Source organism: Puccinia triticina, chromosome 13A (assembly GCF_026914185.1).
Source record: "Puccinia triticina chromosome 13A, complete sequence".
Lineage (NCBI taxonomy): Eukaryota > Fungi > Basidiomycota > Pucciniomycetes > Pucciniales > Pucciniaceae > Puccinia > Puccinia triticina.
The window spans coordinates 1,517,790-1,537,941 of record NC_070570.1 but is presented as its reverse complement, the minus strand read 5'-3'; the positions used below and the strand labels follow the sequence as shown (position 1 = coordinate 1,537,941).

The 20,152-nt window shown below is 46.6% G+C and overlaps 3 protein-coding genes across 3 annotated transcripts; 2 read left to right on the top strand and 1 right to left on the bottom strand.

Moving 5' to 3' along the window:
* Positions 1-813: 813 nt before the first annotated feature.
* Positions 814-3,361, top strand: PtA15_13A148 (uncharacterized protein; the record flags this gene model as incomplete). Its single annotated transcript, XM_053162316.1, has 8 exons — positions 814-954; positions 1,025-1,064; positions 1,164-1,274; positions 1,351-1,397; positions 1,488-2,207; positions 2,282-2,650; positions 2,732-3,202; positions 3,287-3,361. 8 exons carry the CDS (start codon positions 814-816, stop codon positions 3,359-3,361), a joined length of 1,974 nt encoding a protein of 657 aa, XP_053026304.1.
* An 869-nt stretch (positions 3,362-4,230) lies between these two features.
* On the top strand, positions 4,231-7,058 carry PtA15_13A147 (uncharacterized protein; the record flags this gene model as incomplete). Its single annotated transcript, XM_053162315.1, has 10 exons — positions 4,231-4,422; positions 4,498-4,581; positions 4,652-4,888; positions 5,015-5,139; positions 5,225-5,295; positions 5,374-5,680; positions 5,767-5,924; positions 6,000-6,016; positions 6,102-6,619; positions 6,737-7,058. 10 exons carry the CDS (start codon positions 4,231-4,233, stop codon positions 7,056-7,058), a joined length of 2,031 nt encoding a protein of 676 aa, XP_053026303.1.
* An 8,244-nt stretch (positions 7,059-15,302) lies between these two features.
* Positions 15,303-16,987, bottom strand: PtA15_13A146 (uncharacterized protein; the record flags this gene model as incomplete). Its single annotated transcript, XM_053162314.1, has 5 exons — positions 15,303-15,380; positions 15,448-15,905; positions 15,973-16,080; positions 16,147-16,426; positions 16,484-16,987. The coding sequence occupies 5 exons, from the start codon at positions 16,985-16,987 to the stop codon at positions 15,303-15,305; spliced, it is 1,428 nt and encodes a 475-aa protein (XP_053026302.1).
* Between the last annotated feature and the right edge of the window lie 3,165 nt (positions 16,988-20,152).

The window sequence follows — 20,152 nt, the reverse complement described above, 5'->3', positions numbered from 1 at the left end:
GATGGGAAACCCCCATCAGGCCTTGTGATGAAACCATACAGGGCTAAAAGTAGGAACCACCTCGAAACCCTTCCGTTCCCAGAGGCCCCTTAAAGGGCCACCCGCTTAGGGAAGACCAAAGGAGTTAACCGCTCCAGCCAGTCCCCAGGTACTGGTCCCTCTATAAATACGGGAGCGCCTCTCCCAATGTTTCCCCCATCGCACCGTTACCAAAGCGAACCCCGTCTCCCTTAGCTTCTCCGCGCTTTAGTAAGCGTCGCTTGAGAAATTAGCCCCTAATTTTTTCGACACCACCCACCCACCCTTGGGTCTGAGGTCGTACCCCCCTCGCCCTTGTGGCGAGAACTTTTGTTTTTGTAAGGGTTTCCTCTCCCTCCGCCACGAAGCCAAGCGGCGCGACTCATTCCTCGTCTCGAGGTCGAGTCGACGTCCTGAACTCGTCTTCCGGAGTGAGGCACCTTACCCCCGACCCTCACTCGGCTAGCTTGGGAAGCAGTGTACTCACCCTTCCGGGATAGCCTAGGCTTCTGGAACCAACCAGAGCTGAAAAAGTAAAGCAATTGAACCACACGGATTTAGCGTGAAACCACGCAGAGCAGCTGCACGCCCTTGTGCGCTAATCTAAGTTATCCTCAGCCCCGACGTTGTCGCGCTGAGCTATGTGTTTACAAAACACCGGGCCATACAGGCCCCCCGCCCCGCTGGCACCCCCTTGCACCGGATGAGTAACACGGAAAATTGAGATCGGTCTCAGTTCATGAGTAATCGAAGCATCTCCCCGGGGGTCGCTAAATCGGGTCCCCGGGTCCCTCCATGGTCACTCGATCACCACTCAGTTCTCCCTCACCAGCCTGGAATCCTCTGGTATCCGCATCGATGTCTTCATCGAGTGTCTTGTCTGCCCTCGGAATCGACACGGCTGATGGTCTCTCACCCAGCGCACTGTCGAACCTGGTCTGTAGGAAAGTCCCGTTTGCTATCGAGTTGCACAAGATCACTGATTGCCGTTCTCTTTGGGCGCTAGATCCTGACCTCCTTCCAAAACTTGCGCATTAGCCCAGAAGGTCGGATTGAACGCTTTTCAAATTTCAGTGGACTGTCCATACCCCATTGTCCTCATCAGTGCAACCATCGTACTCATGCAAGACCCGAATCACCCGCAGATTTCCCTGAGATCGCACCCCAAGCTGCCCAACTATCGGTGGATCTAGAACATGCTTACACTCTTCAGGCCTCAAGGGCCGAGAAATTAGCAGATAATGTCGAGCAGTTTTGTGCGCCTTTCTACCCCTGATTTTCATTCCCTCCTTCAGATCAATCATACTGACCTCGTGTCACGACTGCTCTCAGATGGAGGTCGGAAAAAAGAATATGAAGACTTGCAAGCGGAAATCAAAGTTTGTAGTTTTTTACAGTTTGGCGACGGCTTCCTTGGACGTCTATATGCCTCATGGGATTCTTGCTGAGTTCGTGCGGTTTTGTCAAAGACCAGTGGAGAGCTTTTGGACCTGCTTTCAGAGCTACTTGCTCACTTCCAAGCCGATTTATCATCGGTATCTACCTCGATAGCCGAACTTCAAGGCCGTTCCAAGTTGATCGAGAACCGATTAGAAGGGCGAAGGTCACTTGAACGCAAACTGTCCCCATACATCTCCAGCACTGTCATACCACCCTCGTTAATTTCGACAATCATGAGTACCGAGCCGAACGAAGCTTGGCTAACGGCGATTGAAGAGCTGGAGATCCGATTAGTCTCATTACGCACATCTTCTTTCGAGAAACGACCGATCGACACCTCGGATCATGTGGCTGATAAACTGAGACTCGTCGCAGCCCACAAGATCCGCTCGTTCTTCATCTCCGCCCTGAGTCCTTTCCGGGTCTCAATCACCACCAATCTTCAAGTCACGCAGTCTTCTTTCTTGCTCAAGTATCGTCCGCTCTTCGCCTTCCTCCAGCGTCACTCAGCACGGATAGCCAACGAGGTCCAAAAAGCATACATCGGAACGGCCCGATGGTACTTCGAGACCAGCTTTCGTCGGTACGTTAGAGCCTTGGAGAAAATCAAAGCTCGAGGGTGGGTTAAAGTCGGTCTGGTTGGCGATGCCCAATCGAGTCCCACAGTCCTGGATGACTCGGTAGTCTCACAATCTAAACTAGACGGGGCAGACGTGACTTTGGCATATTTGGCTGAGGATTCTTCATTTGTCAGTGACCTGGACATCATTTCCGATCTCTTGATACGATCAAAATACCGGTCTGATCAATCATTCTCTTCCAGCAACAACCACCCGAGGCCTTGTTCCGGTCCTTATCACTGGTGGCCATAGACAACGCGATCTCAGAATGGAGCTTTGCAAATCATTTTTTTGGACAGCCTTCTCTGGGGATTGAACAAACTTCAGAATCCTCATCGACACTATTCCCACCCAGCAGTAGACTTGATTCCGTCCCGGTTTCTCCATCAGGTAGTGCGACCGCGATGGTTAGGAAATCCAGTTTTGTCAGCAGTATCGCCGATTCAGATAGCTACTTGACCGGAACTCCCAGCGAAATGAATTCAAATAGTGGATTGAATGAGCCAAAGACCCAAACTGCCATCGATCTGGTCTTTAAACAAGTGATCGAACCTGTTTTCGAGTATCACAAGGTAAGCTTCGCGCCCCCCAGTCTTTTCTCTGCGGAGTTCCTATCCTCCCAACTGAAGTGCCTGTCCTTGTTTCATTTCCAGACATTCACAACCAGCCTGTTGTCTATGAACGACCTGCCGGATACCAACAGTATTTATGCGATGATCCAATTGAATGAGGGGCTGCTTTCAGCGGCCAGTATGAACTGTCCGGCATTTGAGACGCATCTGATGGCGATCAAGATGAAACTGTGGCCGATATTCCAAACAAAGATGAATAAAGAGATCGAGAGTCTGGGCTCACCTTCGCAGAAGAAAGAGTCCAACGTCAAGCTAGTCTGTCAGAAGTATGCCTGGTTCTTCTCGACGATGATAGGCATGGAGTCCCTGAGGGATGATGATAGTCTCGTCGGTGCGGCCGAGGAAGGCAAGGTTGTCAACGAACTAATCAAGCTGAGAGACGCCCTCGTTTCATTCATCCAAGCTCATGCCCAAAATCTCTCCAGTCTAACTGAGTCGTCCAGGAAAACATACCTAAGTTCAATCTATCAAGAAATCCAAACTGGGTTGATGGTCTGTTTCCCGCCACTCTTGGGTAAATAAAAAATCGAGCGAATAGCTGACCACTCTTACCGATGTATGGCATCGTCATTTTAGGGCTTTCCGTCTCATCACATACACAGCCAGTCAGAAGCTGCTCACTGGAGAGAGTTGGTTTGGCGTACGAAATGAAATGCTTAAATAGCAGCAGCTTTGTATAGTTCTATACACTCCATTTGAAGAGCCTTTTTTGTTGGCTTCGAAGCTATCCTTGTGATCATTCTTTCAACCCTATCTTTAATTGGTTATGTATGTATAAGAAAATGTACGACTTATTGAAGACGACTCTACACAAGCAAATTTCAGCCTGCTTCTGCTACAATTCATTCTCCCGACTCCAAATAAAATGGTACAATTAGTTAAACCAAAAAAAAAAAATCCCTTTCTGCGTGCGTTATCACGGTGAGATTGCTGATGGATTACCCGGGAGATCTCTTGGTAGTTCCTGATCCGGTTGAGTCTCATGAAACCGGATACATCTAAAGTAAAATGGCACTGTCCATTTTGAAGAGTAGGTCGAGGAGAATGATTTCTTACCAACAGTGAACACGTCCCGTCAGCATTTTTTCTTGCGGAGACTCTGTCCCCCCAGCCAGCTTACCGGTGCCAGTGCGCGCCCACGTCAAGATTTTGGCGGGCACCATCTTTGGCACGCCCTGGCGCCGACAACCGGACCCCCAACTGCCTGTGCTTGCTCTACGCATTTTCAGACATTCACAACCAGTCTGTGTCTACGAACAGCCTGTCCGATACCAGTACTATTCATTACGATGAGCTAGCACCTTGTCCTCTTCAAAGATGTTCACTGTTTGAGAATGGTGGCTGTGCAAACTGGTTGCTGCGTACTACACACATAATCGACGCCGCTGCAGACGCTTCGAAGTTTCACGCTGCGCCTTCCCTTCGATTCTCCAAATTCCAGTTGGACGCCTCAACCACAACCGGACCCATCTCATAGCTTATTGCTTATTGCTCGCATCAGATCGACCGCACGCGTAGCCATGTCACAAACATCACCATCCAAACCAGAACAGGTCTCCTCTCCTTCTCGGTACTCCCACCTCGAGACGCTTTTCGGCCCTCAAACGCGTGATCGGATCAGGAATAGCTCCGTCTTGGTAATTGGCGCGGGTGGGATTGGATGTGAATTACTTAAAAACTTAGTCTGCACTGGCTTCGGTCACATCACCATCGTCAGTCCCCTTGAAGTCAACAGTCTTTGAACCTGACACTTAATTCTTCATCTTCGTCTGATTCAATCCCTCTAGGTCGACTTGGACACAGTCGATACATCAAATCTGAACCGACAGTTTTTGTTCCAAAAGAAACACGTGAAGAGACCCAAAGCGATTGTAAGAGAACCTTTTGACCGCTGGCCCCAGGCATCAAGGAGCTAAAACTGTCCAACAAATGTACACTCAGGTAGCTCGTGAGACGGCGTCAGCATTCAACCCGAACGTCACGATTCAAGCCCTTCATGCCAACATCATGGATTCTCAATTTGATCAAGCGTATTTCAAGTCATTCGACCTGGTTCTAAACGCTTTGGACAACCTTTCAGCGCGCAGGCATGTCAACAAGATGTGCGTGATGACCAAGGTGCCGTTAATTGAAAGTGGGACTGCGGGGTACAACGGACAAGTCCAGCCGATTCGAAGTGTGAGTTCTGTCACTAGCTCCTGATTTTTCTACGGCACGATTCTGAGCAAGGCACACAAAAGCCGTGTTGACCGCCCTTCGTCTTCAATTTCCCCCCTCCCCCCTATCTTCGCACTTCTTCCTCAGGGTAAGATGGAGTGCTATGATTGTCAGCCTAAACCACTACCGAAAACCTTTCCAGTATGTACAATTCGCTCCACACCATCCAGCCCGATACATTGCATTGTTTGGGCAAAGGATTATCTTTTCCCGTGAGTTTTAACCCTGATCCACTGAAGATCGGCCAGAATAACTGACGCCAAGTATAAATGCTTCCATCGTGACATGTCGCAACAGGCAACTATTTGGGCCTGAAGATGAAAACGAAGGGGCAGATCTAGATGAAGCGATTAAAAATGGCGAAAGTGGTGAGCTCTTGTACTTTTGCCTTGAAATGGACTGCAGTGAGAACTGACAGGTTTTCATTTGTTTCCACTTACAATCAGTGAAAGAGGTAGAAGCCTTGAAAGAGGAAGTGAAAAGAATGAAAGAAATCAGAGCCCAGCTGGATTCACCCGAGATGTCCAAAATCGTGTTCGATAAACTATTTGAAGAAGATATCAAGCGACTTTTGATGATGGACGATATGTGGAAACAGCGAAAAGCTCCGAAGCCGTTGAACTATGACGAACTGAAGTCGCAGAAAACACACACTGAAAACGGCCAACAAGACCAGCACGCCCCAAGTACCGGAGGTTTGAAGGATCAACAGACTTTAAGCCTGAAGGATTCTTTTGACTTGTTTTGTTCAAGGTGCAATCCCGAGCTCTTGATCATTCTCGGACCATAACACGCCATCGACAGGCCACTTCATTTACCTTTGTGAATTCTACGTTCAGCTTGCTAGCCCTTGGAAAACGGATCCAATCAGATGCCGCTCATGAACCTCTCCGCTGGGATAAAGACGACGATGACGCATTGGACTTCGTCACTGCTGCCTCTAACTTGAGAGCCAGTATATTTGGTATACCCCAGAAGACGCGTTTCGACGTCAAAGGTAAGCTGCTCAGCCCAACAATCGCATCGAAAATAGACTGCTTATTGATGATCACATAATTATGGTTCTGAACAGAAATGGCTGGAAATATAGTGAGTTTCGCTACATCCCCTTGACCGAGTGATCAGAATTGGGAGGTCAGGTAATGTATCCTAATCTAGCCATGTTCGTAACCAGATTCCTGCCATTGCAACAACGAACTCAGCCGTATCGGCCCTGATTGTTTTCCAAGCCATCAACATCCTTTGTCGATCAACGGAAAAAGAAAACTCATGTCAAAACGGCGCTCATGCAACAAATGATGGTAATTGTGGGCCTCCTCTACCCAAGATTACTGCATGTCGACCCTGGTATGGTAAGACAACGGATCGAATCATTGTGGCCGGCAGCATCGACCCACCCAATCCTCATTGTCAAGTTTGCCAAGTCATTTATGCGACAGCTCATGTACACCCAGACTGCACATTGAAGCAGTTCATAGTCCACGCGCTCAAGGGTAAGCTCTACGAGGATGAAGACGATGAATCAATTACTATCCAAGAAGGCGACCGATTGTTGTACGACCCCGACTTCACGGAAAACGGGACGAAAAGCTTCAAGGAGTTGAATCTGGTAGATGGACAAGCAGAACGGATTTTGAGGATAACGGATGAAGCAGACAAATATGCTCCCCTGATGTTCATTATTTCACAAAGGTATGTACTTATGCTGGGTGTTTTGCGGAAGTCCTCGCCGACGCTTCTAAGTTCTACTTCCCGTTTTCATCTGCTAAATGCTCCGGTTTTGATGCATCTCCATTTTCACGAAAAAAGTGCCTCGTCAACAGACGACAAATTATTGGTCGAAGGCCTCCCAGCCAAAATACCCAATCGACCGCCTCCGCCTCCTGAGCCGAAATTGAATCCGACGACCGACATGAATGATGACTCAGATGTTGAACAAGTGAAAACTACGAACGGCCTAAACGGGGCCAAAAGAAGCCGGGATACACCGAAGAAGGCCGATGGATCGAAGGAAGATGAGATTGTATTGATTGATCAGCTGGATGATTCTTCCAAGCCTCCACCTTCCAAAAAAATTAAACTCGACCAGTCGGATCATTCTGCGCCGGTTGAGATAGTTGAAATCTCCTAAATCAAATAGATAGCGTGACGCATTGATTTCAGGCATCACAGAAAACATTTATCACAATGTATCTTAAATTATGCTTTAAATAAAACAAACTAGGACCTGGATGGTATGTGTGAAATATGTGAATGCAGCGAGTTTCACATTGTAAAAAGACCCGCATTTGGGTCAGTAATTCAAACTTTACAAGAGCCTATCACTTCGAGCTTTCGGAGCGGCTCCCTTTGACGGCCCCAGGCTCCAGCCTCTGCCTGCTTCTCCACCCCACCCTGTTACAATCCTAGCTTTACATATCTGCTCACATCCTCACTTCAATTCTCCATGAAATCCTTCATCTCCTAATTACAATTTCATCAATAGTAGTTGATGCCTTCCATTACAGAGTTGCTATTCCAATTCTCATCCCCTTGTTATTTACAATGCCCTTTTTATTCCATTGTTATTCACAACACCTCTTCTGTATGTTTGTCTTTTATGCTAGCATATGCTTATATCTGTGTGGTTGTCTTTTATACTAGCACAGAGCACTAGAGGCCAAGGCAGCTGCACTGCTGCAGGGAATCAGGGCTTCATGGAATGGCATTCAAAAAATAAATTCTTCAAAAAGGCACCTGAGCAAACTTAACTAAGTCCCTCCCCCGCCTGAGGCTTTGCCGGAGGGACTTACGCCCTATCAGGAATTCTCGCGTAAGCCTATTCTGAGTTTTGGTGGTACTTTTCTTTGATTTGCCAAAACTCAACCTAAACAATTAGCTACCAATTCAAAAATCTAGTTGATGATTCGCCTACATCATACCTTTCTTCTGATACAATTTGGAACCATCTGCTCTTTGTCTTTGTGCTGATTTTATCTTTCAAAAACGTCCCAAAAACTGATTTCCCCTGGTTCGGAGCGGATCACAAAACAATCAGTCCATGCGCAATTGTCATCTCTGATACAACATTATACAAGTACGTGCACCCTTCTTTTTTTCATGCTCTCTCAGCCTTGATCAGGCTTGCTAGCCTCAACCAATACTCAAAATGGTTGTGTTTTTGGCGCCAAGTAATGGGATGGTCTGTGCTCATAAATCCCGGTGGTATTCTGGGATATGATAGTTATTTTCCTTTTATTTGAGATTTTACAAAAAGAATTATAAAAAAAATTGAAAAAAGATACAAAGAATGGTAAAAATATTGTTGAGTTGTCTGTTAGTCTGCTACCATGATGTATCACCACAGTATGGAGGGCTGTTGGATTGAACCATGAGCACTACCAACCAACCACCCAGCTGGCAGCCACAAGCGTCTGTAGCCTAGTTGGTAAAGGCAGCACTCTAGTATGTGTCTCAGCATAGCTGAGGTCGTGAGTTCGACTCTCACCAGACACATCTTCATTTCACAGTCTCTACAGGTTATGAGCCCAGAGCTACCTGAGCGCTACCCGCTTACAATAGAGACTTGATGAAGTTGTGAATGCTTACTTGTAAGACCACACAAACCCCTATAAGCCTACATCTAGATCACGGGTTCAATCCCTACACTGATCATCTTTCCTGGGTCTCATTCCCACTCTCTTGGGGTCAATCCCCACTTCCCATCATGTAGCAAGGGGGGGTGTTGAGTTGTCTGTTAGTCTGCTACCATGATGTATCACCACAGTATGGAGGGCTGTTGGATCGAACCATGAGCACTACCAACCAACCACCCAGCTGGCAGCCACAAGCGTCTGTAGCCTAGTTGGTAAAGGCAGCACTCTAGTATGTGTCTCAGCATAGCTGAGTTCGTGAGTTCGACTCTCACCAGACACATCTTCATTTCACAGTCTCTACAAATATAATAAATAAGGGGATGAGGAGGCGTATCAGGAAAAATGAGTTTCAAGAACAGCGGATGAGATCTGCAGGAGTGATGAGGAATATAACGTTTTCACAGATCAAATATCTGAAAGTCTCACGCAAGAATTCCTGATAGGGCATAAGTCCCTCCGGCAAAGCCTCAGGTGGGACTTAGTAAGCTCGGCACCTGAGGACAGTCTGTGTACTCATGTTTGAGGGGCTTGTTAATGGGTTATAAATTGGACCACTTGCTCTTTTAATTCTTTGGCTAAAAGTAAGACCTTAAAGCAACAACATAAAATTTTGGGTTGAGCCAGTTGGTGTATTTCATCAATCTCAATTTCATTATAACAACCTAGTCGAAAGCTTAGTTTTTTACTACAACTAAGCATATCCTACTCAGCTGTCTCTGGTTCTTGCAATAAGTCAAATTAAAAGCCAGGAACCTTTGATTTTGTAGGAATAGAGGCCACCAAAGTTTCAGAGTTGTACACAACACCCCCCATGGCATGACTATTCAGACCAGGAAGTTGTATTCTAGAAAATGTAGCTCAAGTGATACACACACTTGATACACCCAATGAAAACAGTATCACTTATCCTGAGCTTAACCTAAGATGAAACTTGAAACAAGGCTCCCTAACATCAATTTATTTTTGTCAAAGTGATTTACAAAACCCTGTCCTTATTATATGCAATAAACACAACATCTTTGTTTCTAAATCAATGTTGTAAGCAATACTCTAGACATATGTAACAAAGTTTTTTCTATCCATCATGTGCCTTGAGGGACAATAATGCATATGAAAAAATACAACAGACCTCCTGCAAAATCAAATGCAAGCATTGAATTTTGTGACCCATTTAAACCAAGACACATAATCTCATCAAATAGATAGATTAATTATTTAAAATTATATCAAATTGGCACAAAGTTGGCTGTACAGCTGTAGTTAAAAAGGTTTGACAATTTCCACCATTAAACAAGCAGCTGCACCCAGCCTCTGTAAAAAATAACCACACATTACCACCTGTGGAACTGGGTGCATCATGAAAGAATTCAGAGAACTAAGATTTTTATTCTTATTAGTATTCAGGTTTAATTTATCTTGTATTTACAGTTATGTTATAAAGCAAAAGAAGTGAAATCTCCTTTTTACCTAAGAGCAGACTCAAGACCGCTATCTGACAGGATGGATGGAAGTTATTCTCAATAAGAGATAAGAGAACTTGAGGAACCGTGAATGGTTCTTTGGCTTGCGATTATCTAAGGATGATCTGAAAGAATGGAGCAAGTTCAGTGTCAGTCTTTGCTGACTATTATCTGAGCTGCAATCTCTCTTACTCGGATAAGGCTTTTGCCTTTTTATATCCTATTCGGTTGAGCGACAGCGAAACGGCGGAGAAGTGTTGCAACGTTGTCTGTAACAGTTCAATGGTGTTGTTCTCTTAGCCTTTTGTTTCTGTCTGCCTGATCTAAGAGCAAACACTCTTACCGGTATTCCCAACTCTTTGAGTGGACTCGGTGTGTTTGGTCTGGCTTTCTCTGACGTTGTCTTGAGCTATTATGTATTGCGTTAGCGACTCTTTTTAATCATCTATCCTTGAGTTTTAATTAAACCGCTTACCTTTGGCGCTGGTTGTAATTCTCTCAGATAGTGATCTGGGGCCGGGATTTTCCTTGAGCCTAATCTTGCTGCTCACGTGGATCGGACCTGTTTGCATCAAAGGATGATTTCAGTTTTATGATCCCGCGGCGCTTGATTTGACTGCGGAAAATGGTTTGCTTTGCTTACCAGATTCCGCAGCTGATTGAGATCCCGGCATCTTTCTCACTTTGTGGGAAAGATACCGTTCACCTAGGCGTGAATTCTCACACATCACAGTTAGGTGATGGTTTCAATAATAACCCAATGGATGAAGGGCCTGATGTATTTGATGGCCTCAGGCTCAACACAAGCTTGTTTGAAGGTTTTCAACTTGTGCAGAGCTATCTTCCAAATGGTCAAGAAGCCTAGAATACCATTAGAAACCACTTTGGCTTGGGCAACATTCAACAACTCAAAATTTGTGTTGGCAAAGTGGTTGTGTGCATGCTGTAAGATCCACATGTTGATCACCACATCACCAAGCCACTTCTCCCTCTTGTAGAAGTTTGTAATGATTGATTTGGCGCTTGAACCAAAAGCAATGGCTCTGTAAACTTGTAGCCAATCTTCTGCTGGAGCGTGTGGCAGGTGGCAAGGGTTGACTTCTGGAGGCATCTCTCTCAAAAACAATATCAAGTGTCTGCTGCTTCCAGGGGGAAGTGCCCCCAAAGCATTCTTTCTCAATTAATTTCCGTCAGCAAGCTCTTTGCCATCTTCTGTTTGGGTGTCTTGAAATTTGTCTATTCAAAGGGTTTGGCCAAGGATAGATCTTGGAAGATTGGCCTGAATTGCTTTGGTTCAGAGGTAGGTGTTATTGACTGATTTGTATTTTACATGACTCATGTCCCCTTTGCCCTTCTTCAAGTGAATCAGATAAAAATGAACAGAGGTGGCCAGCTTTAGGAACAGATGTTTTTCAAGAGATAAAAATTGGTTTGAAGATAGAAAAGCTCTCACTTCACCTTCTCTTCATCCAAACAGTAAACAACCCAGTAAAAGTGAACAAAAGTATGAAATTTCATGTTTTTTTTAAAGAAACCTTGCATATCAAGAGAAGAACATATAAGGGCAGGGGGAGAGGACTTGGATAAATCATGGGCCAGTTCTGCAAGTGGGGTGGTTTCAATTTCTCTACCATCCACATTGCAAATCTCAGAGATCTTATCTTTGTGCTGAGGCAGGAAACGTTTGTTGAGGACACCAAGCTCCCTCAAGACTCCAGATTCAACAGACTTTGTGGCAATAAAATCTAATTATGCTTCATGCCACTACAAATACATGTAGGTTAATGCAGCAGTGGGTAGTTACGTTATGTTGTGTTATCCGCGCTATTTTCGTAACGTAACTACCTGTGTTATCCATTGCACCCCGTTACGTTACGAGTAACGGGCCGTCTGCCTGGCATATGGATAGCGTAACGGGGTTTTTTCCGACACCGTTACGCTACGTTATTGCTTGGATAACACGATAACAAGCCCTCAAGGGCCGTTTTGGCGCTGAAAGCACCAGGAAAAAAAGTTGTCAGTTGATGACAACTGACATAACACAGATCTGGTTTCAGCTCCCAAGCTACTCCATCTGCTAGTGCAGGGCTGGCTGGCACACAGCTCAGTGCCCATTTTGGCACAGCTGAAGCCTCTAGAATTTTCACAGGCTGCTCCTCAGCTTTGTCCCAGGCACAGCTGCTGCTTAGCCTTGGCCCAGCTGCTGCTTAGCCTTGGCCCAGCTGCTGCTTAGCCTTGGCCCAGGCCCAGCTGCCCCTCAGTCTTGGCACAGGACAAGCCACTGCTCAGCCTTTGCCTGAGCTAGAACGGGCGTTGATAAACGCACGCCCGTCCCCCGGGGGCACACCCACGCCCACGCCCTTCGAAAAGGGCGCGTGGGACCGCACGCCCTTTATCAAGGGCGTGCGAGTCAAAGGGCGTGCACGCCCCTGTATGGGCGTGTGAGGGCGTGCACGCCCCCACACCGTACCTGCTCGCCGGGAGCCCCTCGGCGGGCAGGTGCAAGTATACCTGCTCGCCGAGAGCCCCTCGGCGGGCAGGTACAGATCCCACCTCGCCGAGAGCCTCTCGGAGAGCATGTATACATGCACCCGCTCGCCGAGGGGCTCTCGGTGAGCAGGCTTGGCGGGTAGGTTTATGTATCCCTGCTCGCCGAGAGCTTTGCCTGCTCGCCGAGAAGGATAACTCTCGGCGAGCAGGTATACAAACACCTGCCCGCCGAGCCTGCTCACCGAGAGCCCCTCGGCGGGCAGGTGCATGTATACCTGCTTGACAAGAGAAATCCTCGGTGAGCAGGCATACTGATTCCACCTCGCCGAGAGCCTCTCGGCGAGCAGGTATACATACACCTGCCCGCCGAGCCTGCTCACCCAGAGCCCCTTGGCGGGCAGGTGCATGTATACCTGCTTGCCAAGTGAAATCCTCGGCGAGCAGGCATAGAGATCCCACCTCGCCGAGAGCCTCTCGGCAAGCAGGTATACATACACCTGCCCACTGAGCCTGCTCACCGAGAGCCCCTCGGCGGGCAGGTGCATGTATACCTGCTCGCCAAGAGAAATCGTCGGCGAGCAGGCATACACCTCTCGGCGAGCAGGCATACATATCCCCGCTCGCCGAGAGCCTTGCCTGCTCGCCAAGAAGGATAACTCTCGGCGAGCAGGTATACAAACACCTGCCCGCCGAGCCTGCTCGCTAAGGGCCCCTCGGCGGGCAGGTGCAAGTATACCTGCTCGCCGAGAGGCTCTTGGCGAGGTGGGATCAGTATGCCTGCTCGCCGAGGATTTCTCTTGGCGAGCAGGTATACATGCACCTGCCCGCCGAGGGGCTCTTGGTGAGCAGGCTCGGTGGGCAGGTTTATGTATACCTTCTCGCGGAGAGGCTCTCGGCGAGGTGGGATCTGTATGCCTGCTCGCCGAGGATTTCTCTTGGCGAGCAGGTATACATGCACCTGCCCGCCAAGGGCCTCTCGGTGAGCAGGCTCGGCGGGCAGGTGTATGTATACCTGCTCGCCGAGAAGCTCTCGGCGAGGTGGGATCTGTATGCCTGCTCGCCAAGGATTTCTCTCGGCGAGCAGGTATACATGCACCTGCCCGCCGAGGGGCCCTTGGCAAGCAGGTGTTTGTATACCTGCTCGCCAAGAGTTATCCCTCTCGGCGAGCAGGCAAGGCTCTCGGCGAGCAGGGATACATACACCTACCCGCCGAGCCTGCTCACCGAGATCCCCTCGGCGGGCAGGTGCATGCATACCTGCTCTCTGAGAGGCTCTCGGCGAGCAGGTATACTTGCACCTGCCCGACGAGGGGCTCCCGGCGAGCAGGCATAGTGCACGCCTATGTGGGGGCGTGCACGCCCTTGCACGCCCATACAGGGGCGTGCACGCCCTTGATAAAGGGCGTGCGGTCCCACACACCCTTTTCAAAGGGTGTGGGCATGGTTGTGCCCCCGGGGGACGGGTGTGTGTTTATCAACACCCTTTCTTGCTCAGGCAAAGGCTGAGCAGTGGCTTGTCCTGTGCCAAAACTGAGGGGCAGCTGGGCCCGGGCCAAGGCTGAGCAGCAGCTGGGCATGGGCCAAGGCTGAGCAGCAGCTGGGCATGGGCCAAGGCTGAGCAGCAGCTGTCCCTGGGACAAAGCTGAGGAGCAGCTGGTGAAAATTGCACTAGAGGCTGGATAGCCAGCTGCAGCAGGTGTCATGTCAGTTGTCATCTAATGACTACTGATTTTTCCTGGTGAAGGTGTATTTATATTTTTGTTACCAGCCATCAAGAGTTGCAGAACAATTTATGGTCAGTACTGGCCATCAATGTGTATTACTCTCAATAGCTGGTCAGTGGAAGCCATTGAGAGGTGAATTTTGATTTCTGGTCAGCAGAGTGTTGATATACATATGTTTTTATATATATATTTGTACTTGGCCCCAATGGCTGCCAACAGCCGTCAAGAGTGTACATGAATGTCCGGAGTTTGGGGTTTGTGTGCAATAAAGAGTGGAGTATCATAGGTCTCTGGCTGTGTGATATGTGAACCAGAGGGACTATGTGGGGAGCCACAATGTCCTAGATCTAGGCATGAAATAGCTTCCTGGAGGAGTTTTCCTACTTTAGGACAATCTTTAGCACCTCAAGGAGCTCAGCCTAAATTGGGCCTGTGTGAATAAATTTGATTTAGTCTCCCTGATTTAGGGCTTGCGGTGGAGATGCTCCAAGTCCCTCCTGACAAAGGCTTGCTTTGCAAGTGTAGCCTGCCCCCAGGGGCCCAAATTCTAAGTTCAAAAAGGATTGGACTCCAACCCTCCTGCTTCTGTAGGGTACATGTAGCTGAAGTCAAGATTCTCTTTGCAGAAAACCCTTCAAGTTTTTCCTGAGTTTTCCAATCTCTATGTACTCATATTCCAAAACAGAGATTGATCTCAGGTTTTACGTCCAGAAAAGTGGTGCATCAATATATCAGGAGAATTTCAATTGAGGGATCAGATATCTACACTGTTGAAACCAGATAGATTTAGAAAGAATTTCTCTTCATCCTGTTGTGTTTATATTTTCAAGTTACCCTGCCTTTTACCAATTTTGTCAGAAAGATCAAAAAAGATACACACAGTGATAGTGTCAACATATTTCATCCAGCAAACAAGAATGAAAATTGAAATTAATGAACATGTTGAGAGAAAAAGAGAGACAACCCAGGGTCTTGACAGCCTTAGTGAAAGAAAATATAAAGGCAAGAAAGCAAAAATTGATTTCTTTATCCTGGGGTTAATGAACATCTGGGAAGCAAATGGATCCTATTTGGGATCATTTTTGCCCCCTCGATTCCAGATCAGTCTTTGCTTCAGTTTTTCAAAAAATGAGCTGGATGCTTCCTGAAAAATATTTGGAGTTTCAGAAAGCTATATATGCCTGGGTGAAAGATGGGCAAAACATGCATACCATGAAATTTTTCCAAACCTGTTGTATTCGTACCTTGAGTGACACCTTTTTAGCAGCTTTGACCGCGGACTGTGAATTTGACAAGTCTTCAAGGAGGGTGATAGCGTCTTCATGACTTTCCAAACTGTGAGATGCATATGAATCCCATGGGGCTTCAGTTTCGTCGGGGGGTCGTGGATTTTCGTCCTTTACAAGAATAGCGTGGTGGCCATTTTCTCTCATTGCCTTATGCATTGGCTCGTCCATACTCATGTCTCCCATGGACAATCCAAAATCCGGTTTCCGTTGGTCAAGCAATAAATTAGCCACAAATCCCTTGTCATTGGCTTCTTTGTGAAATATCCTGACTTCAACTTTCGGCGGTTCATTGCCTTCTCGGCGGTGAGTTTGAACAACTACATCGTACATTTTTCCATCTGGGTGATGACTAATAAACTTTTTCATCTTTTCTTCCACCTCTGTGGATGTTCCAAAATCATCAGTTCCAGTTTCAAATTATCACTGCATCAGTACTTGAGAACCTACCTTGGGCTGCCTTTTCAATCTCAGGCCTTAATTTTTCATCTCTAACAGGAAGTATTAACCGGGTCCTATAAGCTTCTGGATATGCTTTTCCTGTGTAGAGTTTAATTGCTATGGGAAATAGAGGAAAGTTGGTAAGATTCCCCTTGATGTTGTTTAATTGTATTTTTTCCTTACCATTCTCAGCCAACGCTTCACATTCTGCGTGAAACCTTTCCATGGGTTCTGTACTCGGAAGCACTAACTTCGCCTTGTTTCTCTTGCTGAATTGCATCCCCTGCTTACCGACCATATTTATCCCAGGAATATGACCATAGGTTTGTTCGAGTCTACCTACATCTCGTGCCGTGACGAACCAAACTTCATTTTTGGGGTCCTCAAGGAGCTTTAGCAACGCCTTGTCGAGCCTCGCAATGTTTTCGGCGCTATTCTCCCCTTTATACGGCTTGAATGTACCCTGCAATCGTGTCTGAGTCAGTAAACGGGCTTACTCGCGAAGAAATTTTTGACGAACATCATTGTCGAAGACGAAAACCCGATCCCCATCTGCGTTCACATAAGACTTGGCAAGTTTGAGACGATCCGTGTCTTCCATCGGGGGCACTATGGTGCTCTTAATCGTCATCCGATTCCATCCAAATTTCTTCATCATCTTTTTCAGAGACCATTTAATTTTTTTCCCCTGCTTCTTCATGAGTCTGAGGTGATTCGCCTCAAGACCCTTCGGGTTCACTTGAACATCTGGATGCGCCTCTACCGGCTTGAATTTTGCTTCCACATGACTGGAATCTACGTGAGCCTGCTGAAGTAGATGCTGACTGTCCTGAAGGTTTTCCGCGATATGTGCCGATTTTGCATCAGTTAAGAGCGGACTCGCAGTCAAGTGCGACATCTGGGTAGCACCCATAGCAGTATCCGTAGCAGTGGCTCCGTGTCCAGCCATACTCACCATACTAGGGTGCGGGGATCTTGCCGATTGAGTGAATAAAAAGGTTACTAGAATTGTGGAATAGATCATTTGTGCAACTTGGGTGGGGATTTTTATGGAATGTGGAAATGAAATGAATGTGGAGCGGTATATAATATGATGTGAAGTGAAAGTGGAGCGAGACCTGAGATGTCTTTGGTTATAGTGGCAAGCGTTGAAAGCAGCCAGCAGGTAGTTTTCTGGCCGTCTAGTGATAAGACTTCTTTGCTTGTCTCGGTGAAGAGGAAGGGGGGAGGGGGGAATAGCGACTACAGAGTGACAGACTACACCGAACTTATTATGAGTCCCTCCTGGACGCAAAGCGCCAGCCTGCGAAGGTCGAGACTACATGCCTCAACCGAGGGGGCAGCCTCGTCGACGCGTCAACACAAACCGTATAGGCGTCAGGAGCCATCCCCGCTGAGTTGGTACAGAGTCAGACCGCATGGTCTACTTTCGGCGACACGGCAGTCGTCACCGTCCCAGCGGGTCATTCAAACATGAGCCGATGCCATCTTGACCTCCCCTTCAAAGTTGCGGTTCTAACAGCCCTCAGGCTCGGTCTCACAAGTCAGAACGGACTCGACTGACAAATGTGTTATACATATGTTTACAATACAAGGAAGTGTCCATGCTATAGCCTCGGACAGTGCTTCTTGTCAGCCCATCTTCAGAAATGACCCCACAATGAGACAATTTGAGGGGAGCAAAGCCTCCTTCGCCGAACTTAGAAGCCTACACCTCAAGGTGCAATTGAAAGCAGGAAAGCTGTCCATGATTTGGAACGAAGTGGACAGCAACACCTACGTTGCAGGAGTGGTTTCGTGATGCGTCAGCTTGTAATTTTTAGTAGAAATTGAACACGGGATACCTGATGAAGTAATAATAACATCTGACTGAGTGACAAGCTCAGAAGAATAGATGAATCAGACTATTGGAAACACGCCTAAACAGTATATGAAAAATTAAGAAAGGGGGTTGAAAGAGGGGCAAATGAATTTTACAAAGTACTTTTTACGGGGTACAAGGCCCTGTAAACTCACCCCGGTGTAAAAATACTCATCAATGGGGGCTATGTTTAATTTTACAAAGTGTTGCCCAAATTGGCCCCCTTTTAAAGACAGGCCCTGCAAAATGTGAACCTTTCAATAGTCTTCAGTAGATTCCGCCTTCCGGATCTCTCCATATCAAGCTGTTGTCCTCACTCTTGCTCATCCTGCAAACTTGTCAATATTGAGGAATGTCTTTTGAATAGTAAGTCAAATAATCTTCCCTGTATCAACCAGTTTCCTTCATGATATTCCTGGAATTAAACCACCCCCGCTCCACCGGGCCCCAGCTACTTCAGAGGGATCAAAACCACCCTTGCTCTGTGGAGCCCCTTCTTTTTTTATCCTTCTCTATATTTACTAGAGGCCAAGGCAGCTTTGCTGCTGCAAATTCAGACCTTGATTGCTTTACTTCCTTGGTATTAGTATAATCCTCCCTCTCAGGAATGTCTATCCAGATTTCATAGATTTCAGCACTCCCCATAGGCTTAGTCCAAAAAGAAATGGGACAGTTCACGTCTGAGGCTTTAGTGACTCTGCTTATGGCTTGCTTTGCTGATCATGATGTCACCCAATTTTGGTGTGAAACTCCAGCCCTTTTTTACATCAGTTTGCTGATGGTGTATCAGCAGAGTGACTAAAAAGCCAGATGTGATCCACCCTAATGAAGCATTGTGCATGTCACTCAACGCTTTAAGCCTTGCACAATTCTTCCCAATATGGAATATTCATTCTCCACTCCCATTCTCTTTCTGCACAAATCAAACAAATGTCATCATTATTCTTCATCACCCAGTGTTGCTAGAGGAGTGAGGTTCTTGGCATCACCAAGGCTGACATAAATCACCTCTATTTTTTTGACTGACACATTGTGCTTGTTCAAGTCCTTCACCCATTGTTTAGGGACAAGTACTTTAAGTTGCTCTGCTGGGAACCAGAGTGGATAGCTGAAGCTATGCAGCTTACACGGAAAATGTGGGTAGCATTCTATAAGCCAGACTCAACAGCTACAAACCCCTCATCATCAATTGACTAAAAAATCCAAGGTAAATTTTCTACTTTCATTTATCAAACTACTCCCCACATATTGAAATCTGTATTGATCTTTGACAGGCCAAGACTAGCATGTTAGCTGGCCTTGGTGAAGCTGCTACTGCTCAAAGCAGCCACTGCTTGAACAACCCATTCACCAGGGGAGATATGTTCCCACTCCCCAGGGAGTGCCAGAGCTGAATTTGATGTGAGTTTTGGTCGGATGTGAGCCTGATGTGCATCAGTAACTCATCCCTAAATGAATTGAAGTGGATGCAGAAGTGAGTCAAAAGTCAGTCAGAATTGATTTGGGAGTCAACACAATGTTGTGTAGAATTCTTTTGTTTTCTAGGTACAACTAGAGGAAAAGATATGATGAAATGATATTTCACCCAAGTCCAACTCATCAATTGCTCCTGTTTGATGATTTTGAAGGATTGGAGAGCAAAATTGCCATTCTTGAATGTAATTCCTGTAAAAAAAATGAGTTTCTTGTAATTCACATTATATGCCCTCATGTACAAAATTAAAGTAAAAGTCAACTTGGTATTATTGGGTTCAGAATTTCAAAATTTGGTAATGTTGCAGTAAAATTAGTGAACCCCATTTTCTTGGAAATGCTGTAATCAATTTGAATTCGGCTAAAAAAAATGGTGATAAACTATTGTATTGGGGTGAAAGTCTGAGGTAAGTCAAGGTTGGATTGCAGTGCCACCCCAGTTTGGCCACATATCCTGGCCTCTTCAAAAAAATGATTGTGTGATTTTTTGTTTTTTTTTTGCTTTTCAAAATCCACATGTGCACATGCAAGTGAACTTTTTTGCACTTTGCTAATAGTCACCCTCATGTACCTGCGTACATTGAGGTGGAAATATCACAGGATGGGCCTTTAACAGCCACATGAAAAGTAAAAAATTTGTGTTGAGACACCAATTGTGTCGTCTAAGTAACTCTGTCCTGCTGCGGACTGTTGAGGATCTCGCTGATGATGCATAGTGGTTATGCAAGATTGGATGATGAGTTGAGTTTGAGCCGCGCGGCCCCTTGTGTGAACCCCAGACTTGAGAAGAACTACAATCATCTACCCGCTATTGATCCCGATTCCCTTAATTCACTGTTGACCAATCCTTTCTGC